The sequence below is a fragment of the Leiobunum rupestre genome, chromosome 2, assembly GCF_980474605.1.
Source record: "Leiobunum rupestre chromosome 2, qqLeiRupe1.1.hap1, whole genome shotgun sequence".
Lineage (NCBI taxonomy): Eukaryota > Metazoa > Arthropoda > Arachnida > Opiliones > Sclerosomatidae > Leiobunum > Leiobunum rupestre.
In genome coordinates this window covers 26711605-26736185 of record NC_143385.1, presented here as the reverse complement: position 1 = coordinate 26736185, position 24581 = coordinate 26711605, and the positions used below count along the sequence as shown (strand labels likewise).

General features: G+C 34.2%; 1 protein-coding gene across 2 annotated transcripts in view; it reads right to left on the bottom strand.

Annotated features, from left to right (window-relative positions):
- Window positions 1-10171: 10171 nt before the first annotated feature.
- LOC149956657 (xibalbin-1-like) overlaps window positions 10172-24581 on the bottom strand; it is a 78378-nt gene continuing 63968 nt past the window's right edge. The window contains exons 2-4 of one of the 2 annotated variants that reach the window (XM_090164745.1): window positions 21375-21479; window positions 12193-12247; window positions 10172-10698 (exon numbers count right to left, since the gene is read on the bottom strand). In XM_090164745.1, the coding sequence (XP_090020871.1) occupies window positions 10563-10698; window positions 12193-12247; window positions 21375-21447 (264 nt within the window). In that variant the 5' untranslated portion in view covers window positions 21448-21479 and the 3' untranslated portion in view covers window positions 10172-10562. Of the gene's footprint in view, window positions 10702-12192; window positions 12248-21374; window positions 21480-24581 lie in introns of both variants that reach the window. The other variant, XM_090164744.1, reaches the window with a different exon arrangement.

Below are 24581 nucleotides of genomic sequence, written 5' to 3'. Positions count from 1 at the left end.
AAATTGTCAATGAGAAAAGTGTAGAGCGTCACCGAAAACGTACAAATAGCGTTAGCGCGAAAAAAATAGATGTCTTTTTCACTGAAAAAATACGACTTGAAAAAGTGACAAGCTAAAATAACTTTTTTTGAATTCCATTGGAAGAGTAGTGTAATTTTATGAAAGTCAGAAATTTCGAGCAAAAAGAAACACCCTGTATAGTAATGATTTCATAGATTATCTATAGCAAATGGGTTACTTTACTTAGAAACATTTATAGAATATCATTAGAAGGGTTTAAGACGTTGCTATAGATTCCATAGAATAATTTCAATAAAAAGCTTGGAAGTTTTCTTTAGTTCGTAAAGAACTGCAGCTTTTAAGAGATATTTGTTTTGAATATCATTAAAAGTAATAAATGATATTGCTATAATTCTGAACATCGCTTAAGTTAACGACAATGTACTGGGATATAGTACATTGTTTCGAATTCCATTAGTTTATTAAAAAACTAATGATAAATTGAAAAATAATGACTTCAGATTAAAAAAAATCTAAAACGTAGGGTGAAATATGCGATGATTTATGAAACTAGTTTCGAAAATTCTAAATAAAATTATTTTGAATATACAAGTTAACAAACAATGCAGAATAATTTTTTTCCACAAGTTAATTCAATTTCGATAGGCCTATAAATCTAACTTTCATTAGTCGCTGAATTGAACGCACGCTGATTTTGAAGAATTCAATTTCGCGAACATCTAGGTAATCCGGACGTTGTCGTTCAAACTTCTGATAGTACAAATATTTTGAAGGTTTGTTGATTACATTAGGTAGTATCAAAGCTGGGCACACTTCTCCAGATAATTTTTTTCCTTTAAAAATTTAATATATGGCGTTGCTATCAATTTTCTCTCGTTTTTTAAATTTCAAATAATAAAGTATAGTTTTTTTCGATTTATATTCCTTAGATGGCGGTAAACTCTTAATGAATAAATAAAATTCCAGAGCTTCTGTGTCTATAAATAAATTAACTCACTTGAAGTTAGTATTTGAAAATTTACAATCGTATTTTTTCCCAATAGGCGCTTAAATAAAACATCTTCCCAGAAATTGCCGAGAAGTAATATTTCCGACAGCCAGGACTCATAAGTTACTATTTATATAGTTGAAATATTAGAAAGCTGGAAACTTTTCTCGAACATAACATCGATTTTTTGCTAAGCCTTAACATGCCAAAAAAGTTACCTGGTTAAACGGAAACAATTGTTCCATACCGTACTGCCAAATTAATACGTTTAGTTCTAAAGGAATTCGTTTTTATCTTTTTCCAAAAGATAATTTTATACGAAATCAATTAACTCTGCCTCCATGAGAAGCCTTAAAATTGTCCGGTAATATAAAAATATTCCGTATAATTTTAATTATTTATACCAAAAGAGGATGATTCTTATGCTTAGTTTTAGTAACATTATATATTTTAACTTAAAATATATGATCGAAAATTAACATTAGTATGTTCCTTATACACGTGAGCCGACGCATTTCTTATCTGACGCAAAATTCTCATGAGGGCAAAAACGCGTCTCCAATTGGCTTAAATGACTTTTTGGCTAGCCATTCCAACCGTTTAACCGACCGACCGGAAATAGTTCCTTCCCAGATGAATTTGGAGATGGAAGTAAAAACCGAGTATCTTTTATTGAAGCGTCCATTGACGTTTTGGTAACTATCAATTATATATATATATATTATATATATATTTATTATAGATATATATATTATATATATATATTTATTATATATATATTATATATATATTTATTATATATATATATATATTATATATATATTTATTATATATATATATATTATATATATATTTATTATATATATATATATATATATTATATATATATATATATATTATATATATATATATATATTATATATATTTATTATATATATATATATATATATATATATATATATATATATATATATATATATATATATATTTGGCTTTCTACGTAAAAATGTTTCTCTTATATAAAAGTTTTACAGATTTAAAGCTGTAAATCATAACCCCAATAAAAATAGTTTTTTTTGTAAACTTATCAAATCAATCTCATCAATGAAATATGTCATAAACTAACCTATCAAAAAAAGAATACCAACGCTATATGTTATAAACTAATCTATAAAATCAAGAATACCAATGCAATTTGTTTTTTTAACCTATCGAATCAATCATATTAATGAAATCTGTTATAGACTATCCCATCGTATCAAATACTATTATTTTTTAAATTTTATTAATTAATATATTAATTAGAAGCGAAATAATTAAATCAAATTATTCCAAAACAATCAATTTTAATTCCTCGTTTGGGAGATAAGGATTATCACATATGCTGTCTAGACTTGTCGTTACCTGTCTTTTGTTTTGACTCCTTTCAGCCTGGATCTCTCGATTTCAAAAAGTCAAATCCAAAACTAAAACTTTCGATAGAACTTGCGAAACGTCCCATTGGAGTTCAACCGTCACGTGATAGAATATCCCTTCCGCAAGCTCAGCTGACTCACCTCACGGCTTTTTCGTTGTTTTTTTTATTTCAAGTAACTGCGGCTATGGGCTCAGCGGCGGCGATCGGAAAATATTTCTGTGGGGGCCCGGGCCATTATTTTTTCATCCAAAAATGCAAATACTTAAAACTGAAACAAGAAAATGTACAGCTCTAAATTTCTATATATTTTTAAAAGTGTTCTTTATAATATCTCATCCGGCATGGATTACATTGATAATAAAAGTTAAGTCGATATCTTTAGAAAAATATCTGTGTACATGGCTAGATAATTAAGCCCTTCTTGGCCACATACTTAACGAAGGTATTTTAGGTAAAATAGGGTACACGACGGGGCGATTTTCTGTTTGGACGAATCTATCGAAATCAATTTTACGGTTATATCATCTTAACGCTACTCGCATCTGCAATCTCAAAATAGCTTCTGTCAAAAGACTGAATTCGGACCCAATTAAAGGCAGTGATATTATAAATTTTACCCTGGTTGCTATTTTCCCTCAATTTAATTTCTGTGGGGGCTCTTCCCTCGTTTGAATTTCCCTGTGGGGGCTCGAGCCCCAGAGCCCCCACGGGATCGCCGTCACTATAATGGGATACAGTTCATTTTACATAGGAACCACTGAGGTAAAAAAAAGCTGTGTAACCTTTCCCCTCTCTTTGAGGAAGCCGAAAACGGTTTAAAGTAAAAAAAAAAACATTCAAATGATATACATCACCATCCCTACTATCCGTCCTTTTATCCATGCTTCAACTTTTTTATTAGGTAAATTAAATATTTGAAATCAAACCATCAAAAATCGTCAACTAAAAAAAATTAAGCTTTTCATATCATAACTATCAAATTTAGATAATTGTACTAAGAGATGGCGCGAAAAACATATTACAAAATATCAATATCTCTCCCAAATTCTTAAAACTAGGATGAAGACTCCTTTCAAGTGAAAATCTATAATTTTTCGGGTAAAGTTTCGTCAAATCTATCAAAAAACTAAAGCCATTATCGAGATTTCAACTCAATAAACCATTTAGAAGTTTAAATTGTTGATAGATCACTATCAACATATCTTAGTGTGAAATTTGATTCCCTATCATATCAAGTACGAAAACCATCAAAAGATATGATAGTGCCCAACAGTGGGTAGTATCACCGTTTATAAGGCTTCAGCACTAATAATCCACCCCAACCATTAACATTAACCCTAACAGCTTAAGTGTATGTATTATATTTATATTGTCTTAAATAATAATTTGTCTCACAGTTATTCTATTTCCTATTTTATTCCATATTATGTTAAAATATTTATTAAAATATCTAGACTAGTTTTTAAATATTCGGTAGAGGGCGCAATCAACCAGCTCTTTGTTACGAAATAAATCAATTAATGGATTTTATGCAAACTAAAGCGACATCTAATAAAACTTTTAATAGCAGATTCTATATTATCTAAAATAAGGAAGGGGGTCCAAGAAAAAGCTGGGGAATGATAACTAGGGCTCTGGGGTTCGAGCCCTTACAGGGATAAACATATAGGGGCAATGCCAAACAGAAATATAATTGAGGATTAATACAATTAATAAAAAGTTCTACACACTCTATTCCTTCATAATTTTGGCCCGAATTAAGACTTATTTTTACATATTTTTTTTGATGTTGGTATCATTAAGATGAAATAAGCGTAAAATTGATTTCGATAGATTCGTACAAACATAAAATTGTCTTATCATGTACCCTGTCTTACCCAATTATCTAGAGTTATACTAGATAGCATCAAATACCTCCGTGATGCATGTGGTCGATAGGGCTTAATGATCAACTGTTTAGAGAGATTTACGTAGAACTCGACTAAAATTTTGTTATCATAATAATCAGGTAGGCTAATACCGGAGCCTACGTTATTAATTAAGGCCTGTGCACGATACCCTTTCAAGTTTTATTTCAGGATTTTTCAGTTTGCTGGTATTTGCCGCTAGAGGCGCTCTTCATTGACAATAATTTTAAATTTATTGAATTTTCGCGTGGTTTGTAGCTATTGTTCTTTAGCGTGCAGACTGCAGAGCCGAGATGAGGTTGGGACGCTGATCTGCTATTTTATCAAAACAAAGCGTATTAAAAGGTAAAATGTTAATTTGGATTTGCGCTTGTTGCAGCCTACTTCCAGAGGCTAGTAGGCCACACTTTGAAGCTCTCTGGCACTCTCTTAACTCATTTGAAAATGGGGGAAAAACAGGCATACTTACCCCGTACATCTCCTTCACATTTTTGCATAATCTTTTGAAACAACCTGTATATTATTAATAAATATAATACATTTTTCTTCCTTTAAAAATATGTATTATTAATGTTAATAAAACCTATATGATTTAAATAAATATTCTTAGGAAATTTAGCCAGATGCTGAAAGAGTAAACTGCCTGGTTCCAACGCAAAGGACGGAAAAGGGGCACAACTGAAGGGCAGCAATGCTTCTCTTTCCACGGTGCTATAAGTAGGAAATGGATGTGTGCAATATTCAACAGAGATATCAAAGATAATAGTGATTTAGAATCCTTAAATGACAGGCGGAACCTTAAAAATACTCTGAACTCTTAAGCTGAGGTTAAAAAACTTTATTCGAGATACCTTCCAAAGAAAAAGAGACCCAAGGCAAATTTAAGACTATAGAATTAACCGCATTTCTACAAGGCCTACTTTGCAAAATTGAAAAACTTACTCAAAATGGTACTGCATTTGTTTGTTAAAATATAATGGGTCATCCTTTAATATGTCGAATTTATATTTAGACAACTGCCATACATCTATTAAAAATTTCACCATAGCACAAGTTGGAGGGTATATAGTAGTAGTATGTAACACTTATGTGAAAGTTGCCTGGTACCATTGTCTATGCCTCAATCAAAATCACCCCTATATGTTCTCATATCAGCCCATGACAATGGAGGGTTAAAATATCCAACCAGATTCCTCATCTGTTTATTTAGTTTAGTTCACGACTTTGTAAAAGCATCGTTACATTCGTTTCCTAGAAGCCAAGTTCTTGAGTCTTATGTAATGATAATTTTACCATATTTTTCTAAACCACTCACTTGTGAATGTGGAGAAAACGTTCCTATGATCAATTTTGTGCAAACACGCAATTGACGCTTCCGATCGAAATGAAGTGCGAAAAAAAATTGAATGTCAAACCTTTGTCTAGGAAGGTTTTAAAAGTTAGCTAACTTCACTGTGATAAGATCTCAATTTATTAAAAGTATTATTTTATGTAAATTTGCTTCCTTATTTCATTTATCTGATATTATATAATATATTTAATGCTAAGATGCTTTACTTATTAGTTTAAAATTAAGCTTTAGGTTGTGGAAAACTGAAGGGAAATTAATTTCGTATTTAAGCTCCCGCTTTAAATTTCTAATTATGGCGCGAACCGCCAAATATTTTAAAAGGTAAAGACTGCGAAGACCGCCACCTATCGGTCTTTCACGCGTAAGCCAAAAGCTGCTGTCACCCCCTAGATTATCGACAGTACACAGGCCTTTATAATAACGTAGGCTCCGCTAATACCCAAGACACCACCCTAGTCCCAAGTCATAGTCATCTAGCGACGTTTATTGCCTTAAATTCAGGTGGCCGGGTTATATTGCGTAGGAGGGTGCCACGCGAGTCAACAGCTCTTTACACTTACTTTTACCGTTCACCCCTTCAAGTTCTTATGGAAAGGTGAAACTGAAGAACTCGGCGGAAAGAGCTTGCAAACTCAACGGAGAATGAGTGGTCAGAGTTTTCACCCAGTGTCAAAATTAAGTTGGGATTGAATCCGGCTCTTCTTGGTGCGAGTCGAAAATGCTAACAACTCTACCACCCCACGGAATTCCTTGATGGGTGAGATATTAGATAGAACACTTTTAAAACTTAAACAATAGTGGATTTCAATTTTATAGGTTAAAATTTTATGTATCACTCGTAAGAACATGTTTTTTAAAAAATATAATAATAAAGATTTGAAGCTTAACATTTTCTGGCTTAAGTTTTAAGTGTATTAATTTTTGGATAAAAAAATAATAGCTTGGGCCCCTACATGATTTTTTACGATTGCCGCCGTTGTACCCTAATGAGCTTAAGTGTATTGGTGATTTAGTGGTCGTTAACACACCACTGCAATTTTCCCTCACAGCATAAGTGAAATAAATAATTTGAGTATATATGTATTATAGGTATGTATTATGGATTATATGGTCTTAAAGGATATTTTGTCTAACAGTGGTTTTATTACCTTAGTTTTTTCATACTTTGTCAAATATTGATAGACTAGTTGTCAAAGATTCGGAAGAGGGCGCTGCATTCCCAATCGACTTGCTTTTTTTCACGAAAAAAATCGATTCATTGATTTTATGCAAGCTATAGCGATATCTAGTAATATTTTTATTACCAGATATTTTATTATATAAAATATGTATTTTAATAAAGAAATTTTAAGCAATCGTAAGGAAGAACGGTAGAAAAGTAGATGTTCAGAGTGGTAAAGCTTCAAGACAGATGTCGCTAGGTTCTCCGTGTAAGAAAAAACAAATACGAATGTCTTCCGCATCGCGGTACAATTGATATTTATAGCCACCTCACCTCAGATTCAACTATAAATGATACAATTCGAACCTTAAAGGGAGTAGAACCCTCCTTGTTTGGTCGGGTGCGCCATAGCTTCTCTCTTTTCTCGCTCATGGCGCTAGTCTAGAACGATAGTAGAAACACCCAATTCTTCTATTAGAGGAAGCGTACCCGGCCTGAAGAGGTTTTCTCACTTGGAACCTTTATTGTTTCATATTTAGCGTTTAATTTTTGAATGCACCCTTAACTAACATATAAACAACGATATCCGAGCTATAAATTAATTATTATCATTATAGTTTGGATATTTATTCAAATATAATTTCTTAATAATGAGGTACATATTTTTAGATTCACGAAAGGCTTTCTAGTAGATATGATAAATTAAAGTACTACCAAAGCGGGGATACTTTTATTGGAATAATTCCTCAAAAATCACTGTATTTCACACTACATATAACACGTGGTTAAATAAATGAGGGGAGGGAATTATGTATTGCCCCAAATTCCTGAAAAGGTTATACTCCCTTTAAGACTTTTTTTCTTATTACCAGGGAGCACTAAACCCCTGGAGAGGTCCTGTGGGGTAGAAGCTACCGGCCAGCATAGTCCTCTAATTTCCCCCATATTCCTTTCCCCCTCCTAGTTTACGGGAACGGAGGTGGAAACAGCGCATGCGCCGCAGAATTGTTAAATCGGTTCACGGAACTACAATGATGACGTTAAATGCATGCGCATTTCAGACTTCCGTCTGGATTATGATAAATTAAAATTGTTCTTTTGTATGTAGTGTTGATTTTATTTGGTTCAAAAGGCTAAAATTTTTCATCAGATCAGAGGGTGTTTAATTCAGGTCTTTCATTAATTTAATATAAGCGCATTTTGACAGAATTTCTGGTTATGTTTATTAAATATCTCCAGGTTTGTGTTTTATAAGTGTTTCACCCAACGGTGTATGGTTGTATGTACAATTGTTTTTTTAAATTGTGTGCCCTCCCTCCCCCCCCACCTGAACCAAAATCCTGCCTACGCTACTGGCTCCACCTGACCATGTTCTCGGGCTCCCTATACCATTCGGTTTTTAATGGGTCCCCAATCAGCTAATTGGATAATTCACCACTGTTTTTATCACTCAATAAATTATGTATCTATGTTATCTATTACACTTCTTACAAGTATGAACTTATTACAACCTATATTTCTTAATTGGTTTTCTTGGCGACCGAAAGAGGAATAAATAAAAAATTTGTAGTTTCAATCCTACAAGCTACAGACCTATAATCAGCTAGGCTAATACGCAAGGCACCACCTTAGGCCTAAGTTATAAAGTTGAAGTCTTTAATTCATTATAACTGTTCAGTAGAGAGATAGTTAAATCTTTCATCTTTAAACATAAGACTACTCTGTGCTGTGAAATTACCGAAAGAAAGTGTGTTTTTGAAAGGTTTTTACACAGAATGAGCTGATTATACCAAACAAAAATTATCTATTTGTCCGAAACGAAATAAACTGTTTCTGCCAAGAGAATTGAACTGTTTCTAATAAATTAATTCATATGAATTCAAACATTGCGATCGATGGAGCAGTGTTTCTTTCAGATAATTTTCTACAGGGGGTTTCCCAGACATTCGGGGGTACCGGTGTCCAGTGGTGAGTGTAGCGAGCCCTGTACGCCTGGCAGTGGCGGCGGAAAAAGGGGATACACAGGAGGCAATCACCCCGTTGACTAGGAAATCCATGGGGCTGCGCCCACCTAAGATGTCCAGTTGAAGTTACTATTAGTTAATTTGTTATCCAATTTCACTCATTTTTTAGAACAACAGGATACACGTTTAAAATAAATGTTTGGATAATATTATATTAAGAAAATCAATTAGCAGAGTAGTGTTATCCGAACAATATTGTCTTCGTGTCTCCCGCTTTACCACGGTTTATATATTACACAGGTTAGAAAACTTAGAATTGTCCGTAGCTTCGCCCTTACTACGGGACGGGGCCTCTTAAATTCTGCTGACTGGCAACTCGGTTTTCCAAATCGCACTCACTGCGCCATCTATTTTATTGAAACAGTACTAATTGGATATATATATATAAATTTGGTCAATAGTTTTACAATTTGATTCAAGAGGGTACAGCGAACGTGATTTGAAAATTTCCGAATGCGGGAGTAGCGCTTAAGTGGCCCCTCTTGGAGCGCGACAAGAAAAACCTGTGTAATATATAAACCGTGGCTTTACTACCAAATACAGTTAATTCAGCCGATCTTAGCAGCTGTTGTTAAAATAAACGCCGACGATACATTTTTTAAGTGTGTATCTTGTTGTCCTCAGAAATTAGTGAAAATTAATAAAATAGTAGTAGGAGAGTAGCCCCGAGTTAATAATGGATAGTACGGACTCGGAGTCTACGGAGAAAATTATAATGATGTCGGCAATTACGTCCATTTATATCTCTTTTGTGAAGGTGAAATTGATTACCATTCAAACGGTCATTTTGATGAATATTCACTAGTCCTTACTGTATTTTATCGAATGTCAATGGTATTTTAAAGAATACTTAGATTTTAAACTTTTCGCTTCAGTTTTCCTGTTGCTTTCGATAACTTCTATAGTTACTTCTAACAAACTCATTTCAAGAATCATTATGTCCAGAAGCTTATAGTAGCAAGTACGTTTAAATCAGCCTTGTCTGGCTTAACAATAGATTTTTTAACTGTAGCTGACGTGGTTTAAGAAGACTTAAGTCTTGTTTTTGACAATTTAAGCCCTGTCCAAGAAAATCCGATTAACGGTTTCTTTCGTACAAAGAACGTAAAGATGGCACTTTTTGGTGGAATATCCCGACCGACGTGTGCTGCCAGAAGGGCGATATTTTTATTGGTTGATGTCAGAGACGTATTATCGTTAATATAATTAGTAGAATGCGAAAACGTGGTACGTTTAATAATAACGATAAAATTGTGTTTAATACAGATTTAACGTTACACGGTAACGTGATTTTACAATTTGTGATATCATCGGAAGAGCAGTGAGGTATATATTACATTTTAATAAATAATGTATAAAAATAAATATATTGAAATGATAATTATTTAAAACAAGAACCATCGGTATAACTTAAGAAAGTTAAATACTCCTTGTAAATTAACATTTAATTAATTTTTTTCGTGGTTATTTTGGTATATTCCATACATCAATTTATCATTTTCAACCATCAATCATCTACACTTTTATAGATTGAATTTTCTGTTCCAACGCACATTCTCGGAAAAGTTTAAATGAAACGGAAAACGCGATATTTTTTGGTATTGGGCTCCCTTTTATCCAAAACGAAAAGATCGAAACATCACAGTGACTTCAGAGATTTTTGAAAGAGAAGAGCATCCTGAGAGATTGATCTCATTTCCCCCATTTCTGAAACAGGCCGACTCTCTGACACCGACAATTCGTCCCCCACAGATTGCAGCGACACGAAGAACTGTAGCAACAATCGTTCGGTCGGTGGTCGCAGCTTCCGCTTCGTCGAATGCAACTCCTTCTGGGAAACAAAAATATAAATTGTGCTTAACGATTTGTCAATGTTACATTTTTTTGTCATTCAATGCAGAAAGATTTTAGCTGGTTAACAAAGTTTACTGACCCCTTATATTTATAGAACTTATTTAATGTTTGACGTAATTCTGCTCTGGTTTTAAAGAGCATATAACCTCTAGTATTTCTTTATTGGATGTAGGGTTTCAAATTAAACACATTTAGTTTAAACATTGTAAAATAGGCGGCGCTTCTGTAGCAGGGTCTTCAATTTCATCTAAAATTTCGGATTCTACAATTGGCGCTAGCAAAAATTCTGCATGTCTTGTTTAACTTGTTAAAGAAATGTAAACCAAGGATCATATATGTTAGAAGGATATGAGGCGAGGGACGAAAAATGGCAGCGCCGTCTGTGGGTCATGCGCGATAGAGAATCCATTTTAAGATTCCATCAAGTTCAAAACATGGAGGAAGCACCGCCAAAATTTGTCCTTGAGGGAATAGAAGAGGCTCTCTTAATATCGACGGCGCTGCCGGCGTTTTGAAAACATGGGCTGGCCGGAGGGCTACCTATCCTTCTAACATATAGGATCCTTGTGTAAACGTTCCTTCTCATTTCAGTATGAAAGAGCTCGCTCATTTTAAGGAGCGCGCGCAAAGGCACGAGCCACTTTACGCTTAACTGTCAAGAAGCGCCAAGAAAGGTTTAGCAAGTCATAAATATAGTTTACGCCAGCTCCTGTAACAAGCATTTGAATATTCTCGTCTTCAAGGAAATGTCAGTTCTAGTGGTATTTATAATTCATGAGGATCTTGACTGGAGCTTTTCGTTAGCGAAACAGATTCTCTCAGGTCTGACAATTGCAATTAAACGGGCAAGAAGAAAAGGTACTTCATTTTAAATGTTTATTTCTTTGTTTAACACTAATTATGTTCTTATTAAAGTAATATAATCTACGTAACAACGTTTCAAATTAAACAAAATGTTTAAAAATTAGGATTCTGTAGAAAAAAAAATTATATCGAATGTATACCAGTTTAGTTCAGTTTTAAGAAGCTGTTTAGAGAAATAAGGAACATTTATGTGTTAATAAATAAAGTTGTTATAACATTTGTTATATATAATTATATAAAACAAATTATATAAATTTCTTAGACATTTTGTAGATTTACGAAAGATTTTATAGAAACTTTAAAAATATTTTAAAGTACCAATCATATATCTGAGGATAAAAAGTTGCACAATTTAGCGGCTATCTGGGTAGACCTATAGCAATATTTCATGAAGTCATTACATGGTAAGCAACTAAAGTTAAAATGCTACTTTAATAGCTTTTGACAATTTGTGCGTTTCTTTTAATTTAATTATTTTTAATACAGAATAAAATAATTTTTTTTTGGCTCTGCATAGTGGTTGTTGAGGAAGAAACCTCAAATTATTTGGAATCTTTCGCAAAATTTCCATCAACGACAATAACGGCCAATTGGTGAGACTTACTTCCTGCTGTAGAACAAGAATCGGGCTAAGTTGTCATTGTAATCACCATAAACATCTGAAATGAAACAATAATAGTGGAATGTAAAGCAACGTTGATTTCACGTGAAGAGAAAAGATAATTTTAATATTGCAAAATGTGTAGAAAAAACGCGAAAATGTAAATTTCTTAAGGGTTATGAATTTTTTGCCATTTTTCGTTAGAGTTATTAGAAATACTGATCAAAATCACAATTCTACACGGAGGCTATTCTGTAAAAATCCAAAATGATAAAAAAAATCATGATCCGTCCAAAATGATAAAGCGCGTGTGCAGAAGAGGTTGCTATCGAAATATTAAACTATCGATAGTATTGATCAAATTCAAAATCGTGGCGGTCTGTAATGCTGACGTCAGTGATTTTAGTGACATACGGGTCGATGGTGCTAATTTAAGCCTTGGACACCAAAAATATAAAACAGATATTTTACGTCCGCTTAAGCATTAAGTTTATTATTTGACTAAAATACCGGATAAAGCGTAACATACTGCCACCTAGGAGCAACAAACACAAGGAGAACGCAGCTAGCCTTTAAACACGCTAAAGAAGGGTTGTGTACGTATTTCATTAGACGAGCGTCACGAGCCTTTACGCTGAACGTTTTACGGGCGGGGGAGAAGACAGTTTCCGAATTTTCCCCTTCCGACGGCAGCTAAAGCGTCTAGCCAATGAAAAACGTACACAAGAAAATCCACGACTTTTGACGGGTTGCGTTCTCCTTGTGTGGGGTGTTGTGTTTGTTGCTCCTAGTTGCCACTACTTAAAATTGAACTTTCACAATTTATAGTTCGATGTCCGCCGCTTCTCCACACGCGCATTGCCATTTTTGAAGGATCGTTTTTTTTTGGCATTTTTGTTTTTACAGAATAGACTTCCTGGTTTCTCTTTACACATTTGGCAATGTCTAAACTCACTAATAGACAAAAATCAAATACAACTCTATTAATAAAATTGGAATGGGTAACACAGCAAAGGAGACTTGGTAAACCTAGTTTTCAAGTACACATATGTTTAACTATTAGGAAAAATACTATCCTGAGCTACAGTATAGGCCCCGTGCGTAGATTGAAAAGCGCCATCTACATTTTTAATAAATAACCCTTCTGATCTGCTAATGACGTTTCCAGTATCTAGAACTTATTCGTAAGCACTCCCTGACATGCGATATTTATCGTTCACGTCGATAATTTCGAGCCAACTTCTAGACCATAATGTAATTTTAAAGGTGAACTACATAGTGCGCTATTTTCGTTAATCCAGCTTCTGCGTGCGATAATCATACGATAATGGTTTATTTTGTTAGGGAACCAGTTAAATCTAATACTTTTTAACATAAGATATTTGTTTTCAAAAATTTTATTGCTCAAGTATAACGTTAATTTCCCCACAAAATTAAAATTTACAGCCAATTGTCAGGTGTATGATAGTAAATTGTTTAAAACGACAACTTTTTATTTATGGGTTGATAATTTAATTTTCAGAACTTGGCAACACTGTCTTTAAATGAATTAACCACGTGCCAGAAGAAATGATGACGCGGAGCAATAATGGACAATTAGGCTAGCGCTGATCTTTTTGTGAATATTGTAGAAATGCAATACGGCAATATGCATAACCAATTGAAATGCCCAGAACATCTTAAACACATCATGACATCACGAAAATATCGTGAACAAGTTTGAAAAATGTGCATACCAGTTTGTAATGTGAATACCCGTAAGTATCGTGATATTTCAAACACCTGCTTGGAACATTTCGAAAATGTGTTGAAATCTTTAAGTATATTTCAAGTCGACAAATCGCGTGAACTTCGTGAAAACGAGCTGCATTCGTGACTTAGTAAATGTCATAAAAATGCATAATCATCTTAAAAATGAAGGAAAAGTTAAAAATTGCGTGAGTATATAAAACACTGAAATATAAAATACTTAGGCATCATGAAAAGACGTGAGCATATGATAGTGAAAGGTGTGAACATTTTGCAAACGCGTGGAGCTCGACGATGAACTAATTAGAATGAACACAATTGAATGATACGACTGAATTTTACTGCGACGTTTTTCTTGGAAAACTAAATTTGTTCTAACAATGTTACGATGAACGGGAAAAAGCATATTATTTCTTGGACCTTTTTTTTGCGGCGAACTCTACTATAAATTTGGTTAAAAAGGTTTAAGGGGCTGAAATATTGTCCAGTGCACCTGAAAAGTCGCTTGATGACTTAGGTCTTAGCTTTTTGCCTTGAGTATTAGCCTAGCTGATTATTATTAGAGAAAGCCGTTAATCAAATTAATCAATCTTTCACTCCAGTGCTATCCTCGAGAGACTCCGAGGCAGCAAATATTTTAGAAGGTGACTTTTTCTCAAGATTCAATTGGGTATAGAAATAATAGAACGATGTGGCTGTCGTAGAGGCAGGACTAATTTTTAAGATTCTTATGACGCTTTAAAATCCGCTCGTCAATTGGCCGGAGATTAGCCAATGAGGTATCGGTCTATCGGCATCATCCGCGATCTGAAGCCATAGATAGAACAAAACGTCATTGGCTTTTCTATGGTCAATTGGAGAGCCTCCCTTTTCTTACACCTGGTTTAATTTCCGCTATGCAATGGGCGGAATGTTAAGTCCTGCGACAGGCTGGTTCCGTAAAGGGTATGGGTGCAGTAGCGGCGCTAAGGTTTTTTCACAGCTGGGCTAATTATTTTGTGGCCCTTAGCGGGAACCTTGGATTGATCATATTTCGTAAAAGTGGAGAAATCGAAAAAACCCAAAAATTTCCAGGAAGCGAGAAGAGCAAGGTCGTTTTATTGTTGCGGCTCTCGTCGCGTTTTTTGGACCCCTACTGACCTTGTATCTGACCTGGAGGAGACACGTGCATGCCTGGGATATTTCCGTAAATTCCCATAAGCCCCTTTCTTTTCAACTTTCTCTCAATTTCCGCTACCTTCCTCCAAAATCTATATGTCTATGGTCTACTACCTTTTTGACTAAACAAATTGATTTTGAAAGATTTTTCCAGAAAAACATTTCTTCGCAATAAAACAAATTTCTAGAGATAATGAAAATTCATAAATTGAAATATGTGGCCTCTTAATTATGAATATGTGGCCCTTTTAATATAAATATGTGGCCCCTCTCAGAAATGCCGGGGGACTATAACCCACTTCAGCCCACCCTTAGCGCCGCTACTGTATGGGTGTATGTGAATAAATTCATGTTTCTACTGATTGTCTGATCTTTTTAACGAGTTTAAGGTCTAACTAATGATTCTTCTATATTTACCATTGCTCATTGTGACTAAACGTAACAATGGTACTTAATTTAAGTTGGCACTTTATTTAAGAAAAATAATTATTCTTGGAAAATATTAGAAAAGGGATGGCCTTGGTATTCAAAGAGTTACTTAATTTAATTTTAATTTTCCTTACCTTAACCAACATAAATTAGCATCGAGGGGCTAACCACTTCTTTGAATTCTGTACAGCGAGTACAGCCTTTGATTGTGCTAAATCTGTAATTGATTACGTAATCACTTTAGTATAGTTAAAACTTGCAAAGCTATAGGCTTGTACAACGATTACGGATAGTGGTCAGCGCCTCTACTAGCATAACCTTAGCCTGACCTTTACCAAACCTAAACTTAGAATAAACCTAACTTAAAATTTACCTCAGTCTAAACTGATCTTTTACCTAGCTTTAATCTGACTTAACCCTATCTTAATCTAACTAAACCTTACTTAACCTAACTTAAACTAAACTTAATCTCACTTAATTTAACCCTTAACTAACTTAAACTAAACTTAATCTTACTTAACCTAATCCAAACCTGACTTAACCTTACCTTAATATTACTTAACCTAACCTAAATACAACCTAATCTTACCGTAATCTAACTTAAACTAACCTAAATACAACCTTACCTTACCGTAATATAATTTAACCTAACATTAACTTAATTTAACCTAGACTTAACCTAATATAAACCTAACCTAATCCATTCCTAGCCTAACCTTAACCTAACCTTCGATTAACTTAACCCAAGATTAACCAAACCTAAACCTACACTAACCCTACACTAAACCTAAACTATTCTTAGACTTAACCTAAATTTAGATAACATAACCTGACTTTGATTCAAACTTTACCTAACCTAATTTAACAAATACCCCCGAGAAACACTAGACCTAGCTATCGATTCGCAAATTACATAGATCTCGGAAACGAACAAGAAATAGAAAACCGTTGCTATATTTCGACACTTTTGGTCACCCAAGTTCTATTCCTCTATATAAAATGAATTTATTTTTATTTTGGAATAGCAGGAGATACAGATTTGCCTCTGCCTCAACCAGAATGATAGTGCCTCTGTATGAGGTCCCTAATGGGGAAAAACCTGTTGATAAACGTTCGAATGGGTCACTTGTTCAATTTTAATTCATTCTACGCACGGGGCCCGTCAAGAAAACATATTTAAAAAAGATCTGAAAGGTGTAGTACCAGCAAGGCATAGCCTACGAGGTGACTTAACACCGGAATTTTTTCTCTTTCTTGAGCACATATTTATTGCAGCTGAAAAATAAAATTACGTAAGGTTACTTACGTAAAGCTCAGACACCTAAGCTGCTCTAACGTAACACTCAGTTATTCGAAGTATTTGTGGCAAGACAGCGTAGGACGAAAGTACTCTTCCTTTTCGATCGCTTAAGACTGGATTGACCAGAAATGCCGAAGTGTATCTAAACGTCGTAACTGTTCCCAACACACAGCGATTTTTTGCAGCAGACCTTGACCTAATTTTACATAACCTAATCATAAACTTAAGTCAACTAACCTCAATTTATCCTAACATTAATCCAACCTAATCTTAAATTTAACCCAACTAATCTTAAATTAACTCAACTTACCTTAAATTAACTAAACTAACCTTAAATTAACTAACCTTAATTTTAACTAACATTAAACTAACCTTAATTTTACCTAACATTAAACTAAACTTAATTTTACCTAACATTAAACTAAACTTAATTTAACCTAACATTAATCTAACCTAACATTAATCTAACCTAAATTTAACCTAACATTAAACTAACCTTAATTTAACCTAACATTAATCTAACCTTAATTTAACCTAACATTAAACTAACCTTAATTTAACCTAACATTAATCTAACCTTAATTTAACGTAACATTAATCTAACCTTAATTTAACGTAACATTAAACTAACCTTATTTTAACCTAAGATTAAACTAACCTTATTTTAACCTAACTCATCATAACCTTTACACAACTAACGTAAACTTAATCAAATATTAATTTAATTCAAATTACCATAACCAATCCTACGCTTTATCTAACCTTAGCTAAACCAACCTCATCCTAGCCCAACTTAAATCTAGCCTGACATTATCCTAATCTTACACTTAATTCACCTTACCTTAACCGAACCTTCCCTTAAACTAAACTATTCTTATCCCAACCTAACCTAACCTTAACCTATTAATTCTTACCTAATCTTAACTAACCAAAAAATTCGAAAATATAGACAATAATATAATCCAAAGTTAATATAATTTGTAACCATTTCTACGTTTAGTCACTTCTAAATATAGAACACCATTGTGATTCTTTCTGCATACGTTTTTTAAGCGAGGTCAAGTGGTCTACAATATTTAGTTTTACAAGCTGCCTACTTAGCTCTTAGGCTAACACGGTCTCAAGGTAAGCATGCCTAATGTTGACCGAGGGAATGGGTTCGAAGAGGCAAAGTAAACCGAAGATCTTTGTAGGAGGCTTTAAGAATAACAAAAAGAGTAAATATTGGAAGTACACCAGTATTTTAAGCCAAGGTGTAAGCTGCATTATACGCGAGAGTGCGGGTTAATCCATTCCCATTGCGAAATATATCGATTGGTGTCCACGGCTTAAGAGCAGCAACAGTAGTTGGTAAAGCGGTTCACTATTATATAAAAATGCAATAAGATCTTTTCTGTTCAGATAAGAACAGAGTTGCCAGGTGGGCGGTTTTCACGCCCAATTGGGCTCCTTTTAACAGTCCGATGCGGTAAAAAATGGCTTGGGTGGGAGGCGGTTTTTTGGGCTAGTTTTCATTCAGTAATCTATACTAAAGAAAAGGAAAAAATATTTACAAAAACTAAAAAGAGAGATCGTCTAATATTATAATCCTAATGGAATAATATATATTTTAAGAGTTTAGATCGCTTAGATAAACAACCGCCAAAATATCATGATTCTTATCTTATCTTCTCTAAAAAATCGGGCCGATGTTCAGTAACGTAGCCAGGATTTTGTTTCGGGGGGGGGGGGGGGCACACCATTGAAAAAAAGTAAAAAAAAATAAAAATATTTGTACGTACGACCATACGTTTCGGGGGGGCATGTGCCCCCTGTGCCCCCCCCCTGGCTACGCCACTGCCGATGTTCGTTAGGCTATAAAGAATCTTGTAATTTGAAATGTGAAAAGACGCGGATAAGTTGATGGTAATAGACTTGAAAATGATTAGTATATTTTTGAGTACCGAAGACTGTGACCTTGGCTACGAATTCCAAGATAAAATTTAAAAAAATAAGTTAGATAGTAGCACCAAATTAATAATGAAAGAGAGATGTGTCACTTATTTAAAGGCAGTTTCTACTGAGCTCCAAGGATAGACTACCTAACGCGTCTTCGGTACTAAATAAATTAGAAAGCATTTCACCGGAAAATATCCTTTTAAATGGCGCAGAATGTGCAAACTTTATCCCGAATATATTTTATTCTTGCTCGGTTAACACTCTGGAATCGCAACTAAGATATTTGAACCAATTGGCTTGGGAGAAAAAAACCGAACCAGTTGAGTTTTGGATGAATGTATACAAATACGTTAACTCATCTGGCGAACATGTCTTTAAGGACATTGCAGAAATGGCAATACAAATTTGATGTTTGCCATTATCAAACGCGCACGTCGAGAGGGTTTTCTCCCAAGTAACCTTACTGAAAAATAAGCAAATTAAGCATAGAAATAGGATGGGACTAGAACTGTTACAAAGTCTCTTGTACCTAATATTTGGTTTATCGAGATTACAGATAAAACCGTCTGAATTTATACCACCCGAAAAACTCATTAAACTTTTAAATGTAACCATTAACCAATGATTTCGTAAACTATTGTAAATAACTTGCGCAGTTGAAGTTAAAAAACAACAATTTTTGATATTTTGATTTTTTTTTACCTATAAAATACGATAAATTTAGGGCTCAAATTTGGGCTACTTTAAAAAAGCAATTTTTATTTTGGGCGGATTTATGGGCTCATTTAGGTTTTGATTGGGCGGAAGATCGAAATTTTGACTTGGCAACTCTGGATAAGAAGCGTATCCCACTCTAGATTGTTATAATATATATTATAAATTCTTGCCATCACCAGCGAAATTATAAAATTACACTACTGTCATATCCAGATTAGTTACTTAACCTCTACAAAGCAGACCAAAGTTTAAATATAAAATAATCAGCTTCTCTAATATCAAGACGTAAGAGGGTGGTGGCAAGCCCTTCGTGTTGGCTAGCCAACAGCCAACTGCACTCCGAATTACCGCTAACCTAAATTGGTTTGTATAGAATAGAGAAGCCGAAGAACTCATAAAAATTATCTAGAGATGGCGCCACGTTTGAAATTTCTGAGTGGAATAGCCTCATTTCAATAAATTTTAATAATATTATACAAAATGCACGTTCTTATTTCTTTTAATTACTTAAAAGGTTGTTGTTTATTAATTTCCGGGAACAATTATTAATTTAAAATTTCGGTGTTCTGAGAATTAGAAATTTTCAGCTACACAAATATTTCTACACATCAGGTAAATATTTAAAAAAAATTAAAATCAGGTAAATATTAAAAAGATTTTGAAGGAAGCACGCCTACGAACTGAAACTTAAAAAACCCTAAAGCTCAATAAGATAGAAGTATTAAACTTTCAATTAAGTCATTCGAACCCTCGTATGCCGACGTGGGACGTCAGTGTTAATTAATAATAACAAAAGAAAATCAGCCTTGATGTTCCCAGGGCCTTGATTTGTCTCTGTCCCGTTTTTTATGGGTAAAATTTAAATGTTCAATGATAAAAATTACTAGATTTATAACTAGTATTCAAAAAAGTATTATAAAATGTAAAACTTTATGTTCCTAAACATTTTCATTGGTTGCTTAACATTTTCTGTTGCTTATTTAGTTATGCCTTTCCAGGACTTCTTATAGACTTTATTTAACATGCTACAATCTAGGAGTAACAAACACAGCAACCCACACAAGGATAACGCAAACCGTCAAAAGTCGTGCATTTTCTTGTGTACAGTTTTCATTGCTTAGACGCTTTAGCGCCTGCTGCCATCGGAAGGGGAAATTCGGAAATTTTCTTCGTCCCCTGCCCGTAAAACGTTTAGCAAAAAGGCTCGTCCAATGAAATTTGTACACAACACTGCGGTAGTGTGTTTAAAGGCTAGCTGCGTTCTCCTTGTGTTTGTTGATCCTAGCTACAAAAAAGAAAACGCGTATCTTGAGCAATTTTAAGCTTTGGTTCTAAGCCCCGTACATTCTAGCAGTAAGCTCCTCTGCCTACAGAATTCAAATAATTAAGCTTTGTATATCATTGGCTCATAGGTTCCCTAAAACTGACGTCGATTGAAGCACGCCCCGGTGAAGCTCAACTTCTCATAATATTCATTCTCCTTATGGTGCATATAAACACATTAATAAATGTATATTTTAATATTTATCTTCATTTTCTATTGTCCACCTTCATCTAGTTTTGCCTTTGCTCGATAGGTAGCGCCATGGTAGAGGGCAGTAGTTTTGATAAATTTAGCTTCAGAGGAATTGCAACAGATTTAACTTAAAACGCTAAAATATACTTGTAACAAGATCCTATACTCCTACCTTGATGAATTCCTGATAAACCTAAGCGCAAAAATAACACTCCGAAACTAGTCTTCCGACGGTCATAGTTTGGGTTTAAAATGGCGTCACCCGCCTTTGACAGGAAAAGTAGTCTTTAATTATTTTCAAATTTGAAAAACAAATTTGGCGTTGACGTGACAATACTTGCCAAGTCGTAGTTTTTGCGTTAGAATTTTGAAACTTACCGTTTGAAGCGTATGCAGCCACTAACGTAGTTCCCATAAGTAGTAGAATGACAAAGAACATATAAGCCGCCATGGTTCTCCACGATTTATATTCACAATTGAATCCTTGAAATAAACAATAAAAATCATGTAAAGGGAGTAGAAAGATGCCGTCTTATTAATTTATGCTTTGACTGTTTGAACATTATCTTGTTTGTGTACAGTGCAACAATGGTATATCGTTAGTTCTGTTCATGCACAATTTCTACTATTTCTATATTTTGAAATATATTTTAATCACGTAGGTTACCTTAGCCATATTAAAAAATATATAACTTTAAAATTTACCATATATTGCGGAGGAATTTAAAAGAATAGTTCCAAATACATATAAGTTTATTAAATTTGAAGCTTTTAAAGCATAGTAATAAATTTGTACAGGCCAAATGTCATATGAAATTATCGATTTTTGCTTCGAAGGTTCATTAAACTGCCTAACCAAATGCTCACGTTTATTCTCCAATTAAAGTTTAATTTAACGCTATGAACCTTCTACTCTAATTCTACGCCTATAAGTTCTCCCCGCATTTTTAACTCTGTAATTACTTCCGGTTTACGACGCAGTGGCCAGGGCGTTATTAAGCGCTGGGGAATCTTTAATTAAACGAGATATTACGACTAGAGAAGCCATTATTTAGGTAACATCGAAGACTAGCATCGTTAATGTTGCAGCTTGAATAGTCAACTCGGGATATAACGAAGTCGTGGTTGTTGTTCGCCCGTTGAAAGGCGGGGTGAAAAGGAGCTAATTCATTGGGGAGATCGCCCGCCTTAATTGCTTAATAGTTGGCTTGTCATTAATTTGATAGGTCGTTAAAAGCGGATTACTCTAATTGTTACGGAGATTAAGTTACCACACGACACTCATTTCACGCTGACTATGGCTGGAAAGAAAACGAGTCGAAATTTTCATGACCCACTTGGATAATGGTTAGGTAGAGAGTTGCGCTAACCAGTAGACAGTGTAGCCTTTAGACTATAGACCGAGACCCTAAATAACGTCAGTGAAATACAAAATTGGTAAGTGGTGGATGGGATAGTATCAGAAGTTCATAGCTTGGCTTAGGGGCCCGCCCGAGTGGTCAGCCTCTAGTTAGAAACTTCTTTCGCTAATTTTTCGTGGTACTTTTTATAAATAATACCAAGGACCCCTAGAGTTTCTCGAGATTAATCCAGGGGTTGGTAGAATTATTTATATAAAAATCACCCCGAGTACCCACCAGACTCCATTTACCGGATTTTCGTTCAAATAGAAAAGGTTCAACTATGAAAATGTTTGGAAACCACTGCTTAAACCATTTATAATATTTGAACAATTAAACTTCAACTTCAATGCTCTTATATGGATACCAAGTAAGTATTTATTTATTTATGAATATGTTGAAACTACCCGCGAGATACCATGGTATAATTTTACCATCGTCCTCGGCGTATGTGTCAACTTCGTAAGATTTTCTTAACCAATGAGATAGTGGATTGTCTAAAAAAATTAATTACCCTAAAACATAATAAATCCATTTTTTTGTTGAAAGACTAGGAAATTAATAAGCTGGTCATTCGACTTAAATGTATAGGGGATACCTTTGGAAACCGTGGGTTTTTTTTAAACCATTTGAATATGTTATTTCAATTAATAAGTTACTTTCTACGTTCCAAAAGATAACAGTTAGAGGTAACGTCATTCTAACCACTCTCTGGGTGGAGTGAATTTATATATGGAACTAGGACCACAAAGCATTATATAGTTGAAAAATCGAAGCTTGCCGAAAAATTTAGTATCTTCTAAATGACGACTTGCCCTTTTAAACCTTGGATGACATAGGTAAAATTAACAATTCTAGTTCTAGACTTGTACACCCGTCCTTCTCTCTATAGATGTGTCTTCCAAATTGATAACGAAATAACATCTCTCTAACGTGACTAGTTAATTTCACCGTGCTTTCATCCAAGGATTATAGGGCACGTTTTAATAACTACCTCTCTCAAGTGATGGTCCAAACCGATGAGTAGATCACTATTCATTATAGTGTTGTTCCGTCATTAGTCTAATATATTGTTTGCAAAAATAACAAGTTGGCAAGCCAAAATATAACTCTCCTCGGTAGAATTGTCCCTAGTGGTATTAATTTCTCGAGATAACCCTTAAAGATATATCTCCGCAATTTAGAGTTATTTGTTAAAAATATTAACCCATTTCTATCCCGCCCGGTATAAAATTTTAATTATAATTAAAATAATTGAGACGAAACGACCAATTTTAATTTATTCAGAATATCATAAGTTAAGTAGTTACAACAGTAAGTTAGACGTACTATAACAATGCACAATTGAATTAAACCCTTTTACAGAACAAGTTTATCAGTTAAATATAATACGAAGCAAATTTTAATGAAAGAAATATCTACAGAGGCTTTTTGGAATTACTCGCTTACGAAATACTTGCCGCATCTTTAACGCTCATTTTATTTCAACACTCGCCCTTGATGAAGATACCGTAGATATCTGGTAGTGGACGACTCGTTCACTTCCTGTTGACGTTTTGACGCATACCACATGAAAAAGACCAATGCCGTCCAATTTCCAATATCATATAATGACTCGCACACCCAAGAAATCATTGACTGCGTTAGAAATCGTAGATATCCAAATATCCACACCAAATGTATTTACAACAAGCAAAAACCTTACCATCAACAAAGCACAGAGAGCCACTTGACTAACCGCCACCTCTTAAAGCAATTAACGTTAAATTATCTCCTTTGAATTAACAGAACTATATATAGGTCGTTAAGAAAGTGGACCACCCACAGGGTCTACCCTTTAACCCTCTAATCTCGGCTGACTGCGCTAAAACAAGATTTAACCTTTAAAAAATACCAGATTAGGCCTTCATAAATTCATTAATAAAAAAAGACTTTATTACCTATTATGCTTACGATGCCTGTCTTAATTTCAGTGAATCTAAGCAGCTATCGGTGGTTCTGTGGTAGAGCGCTCGACTGCCAAGCCAAATGGTCTGGGTTCGAAACTTGGGTGGCGCATTTGTTTTTAATCAATAGAGAAACGCTAAATTAGAATTTCTTCGATGCAATAATTTCAATTTCAATTCTATTTCAATTAAACCAAAATTTCGTACTCTATTAAATACGCTTCCGATAAAGCTGAAGG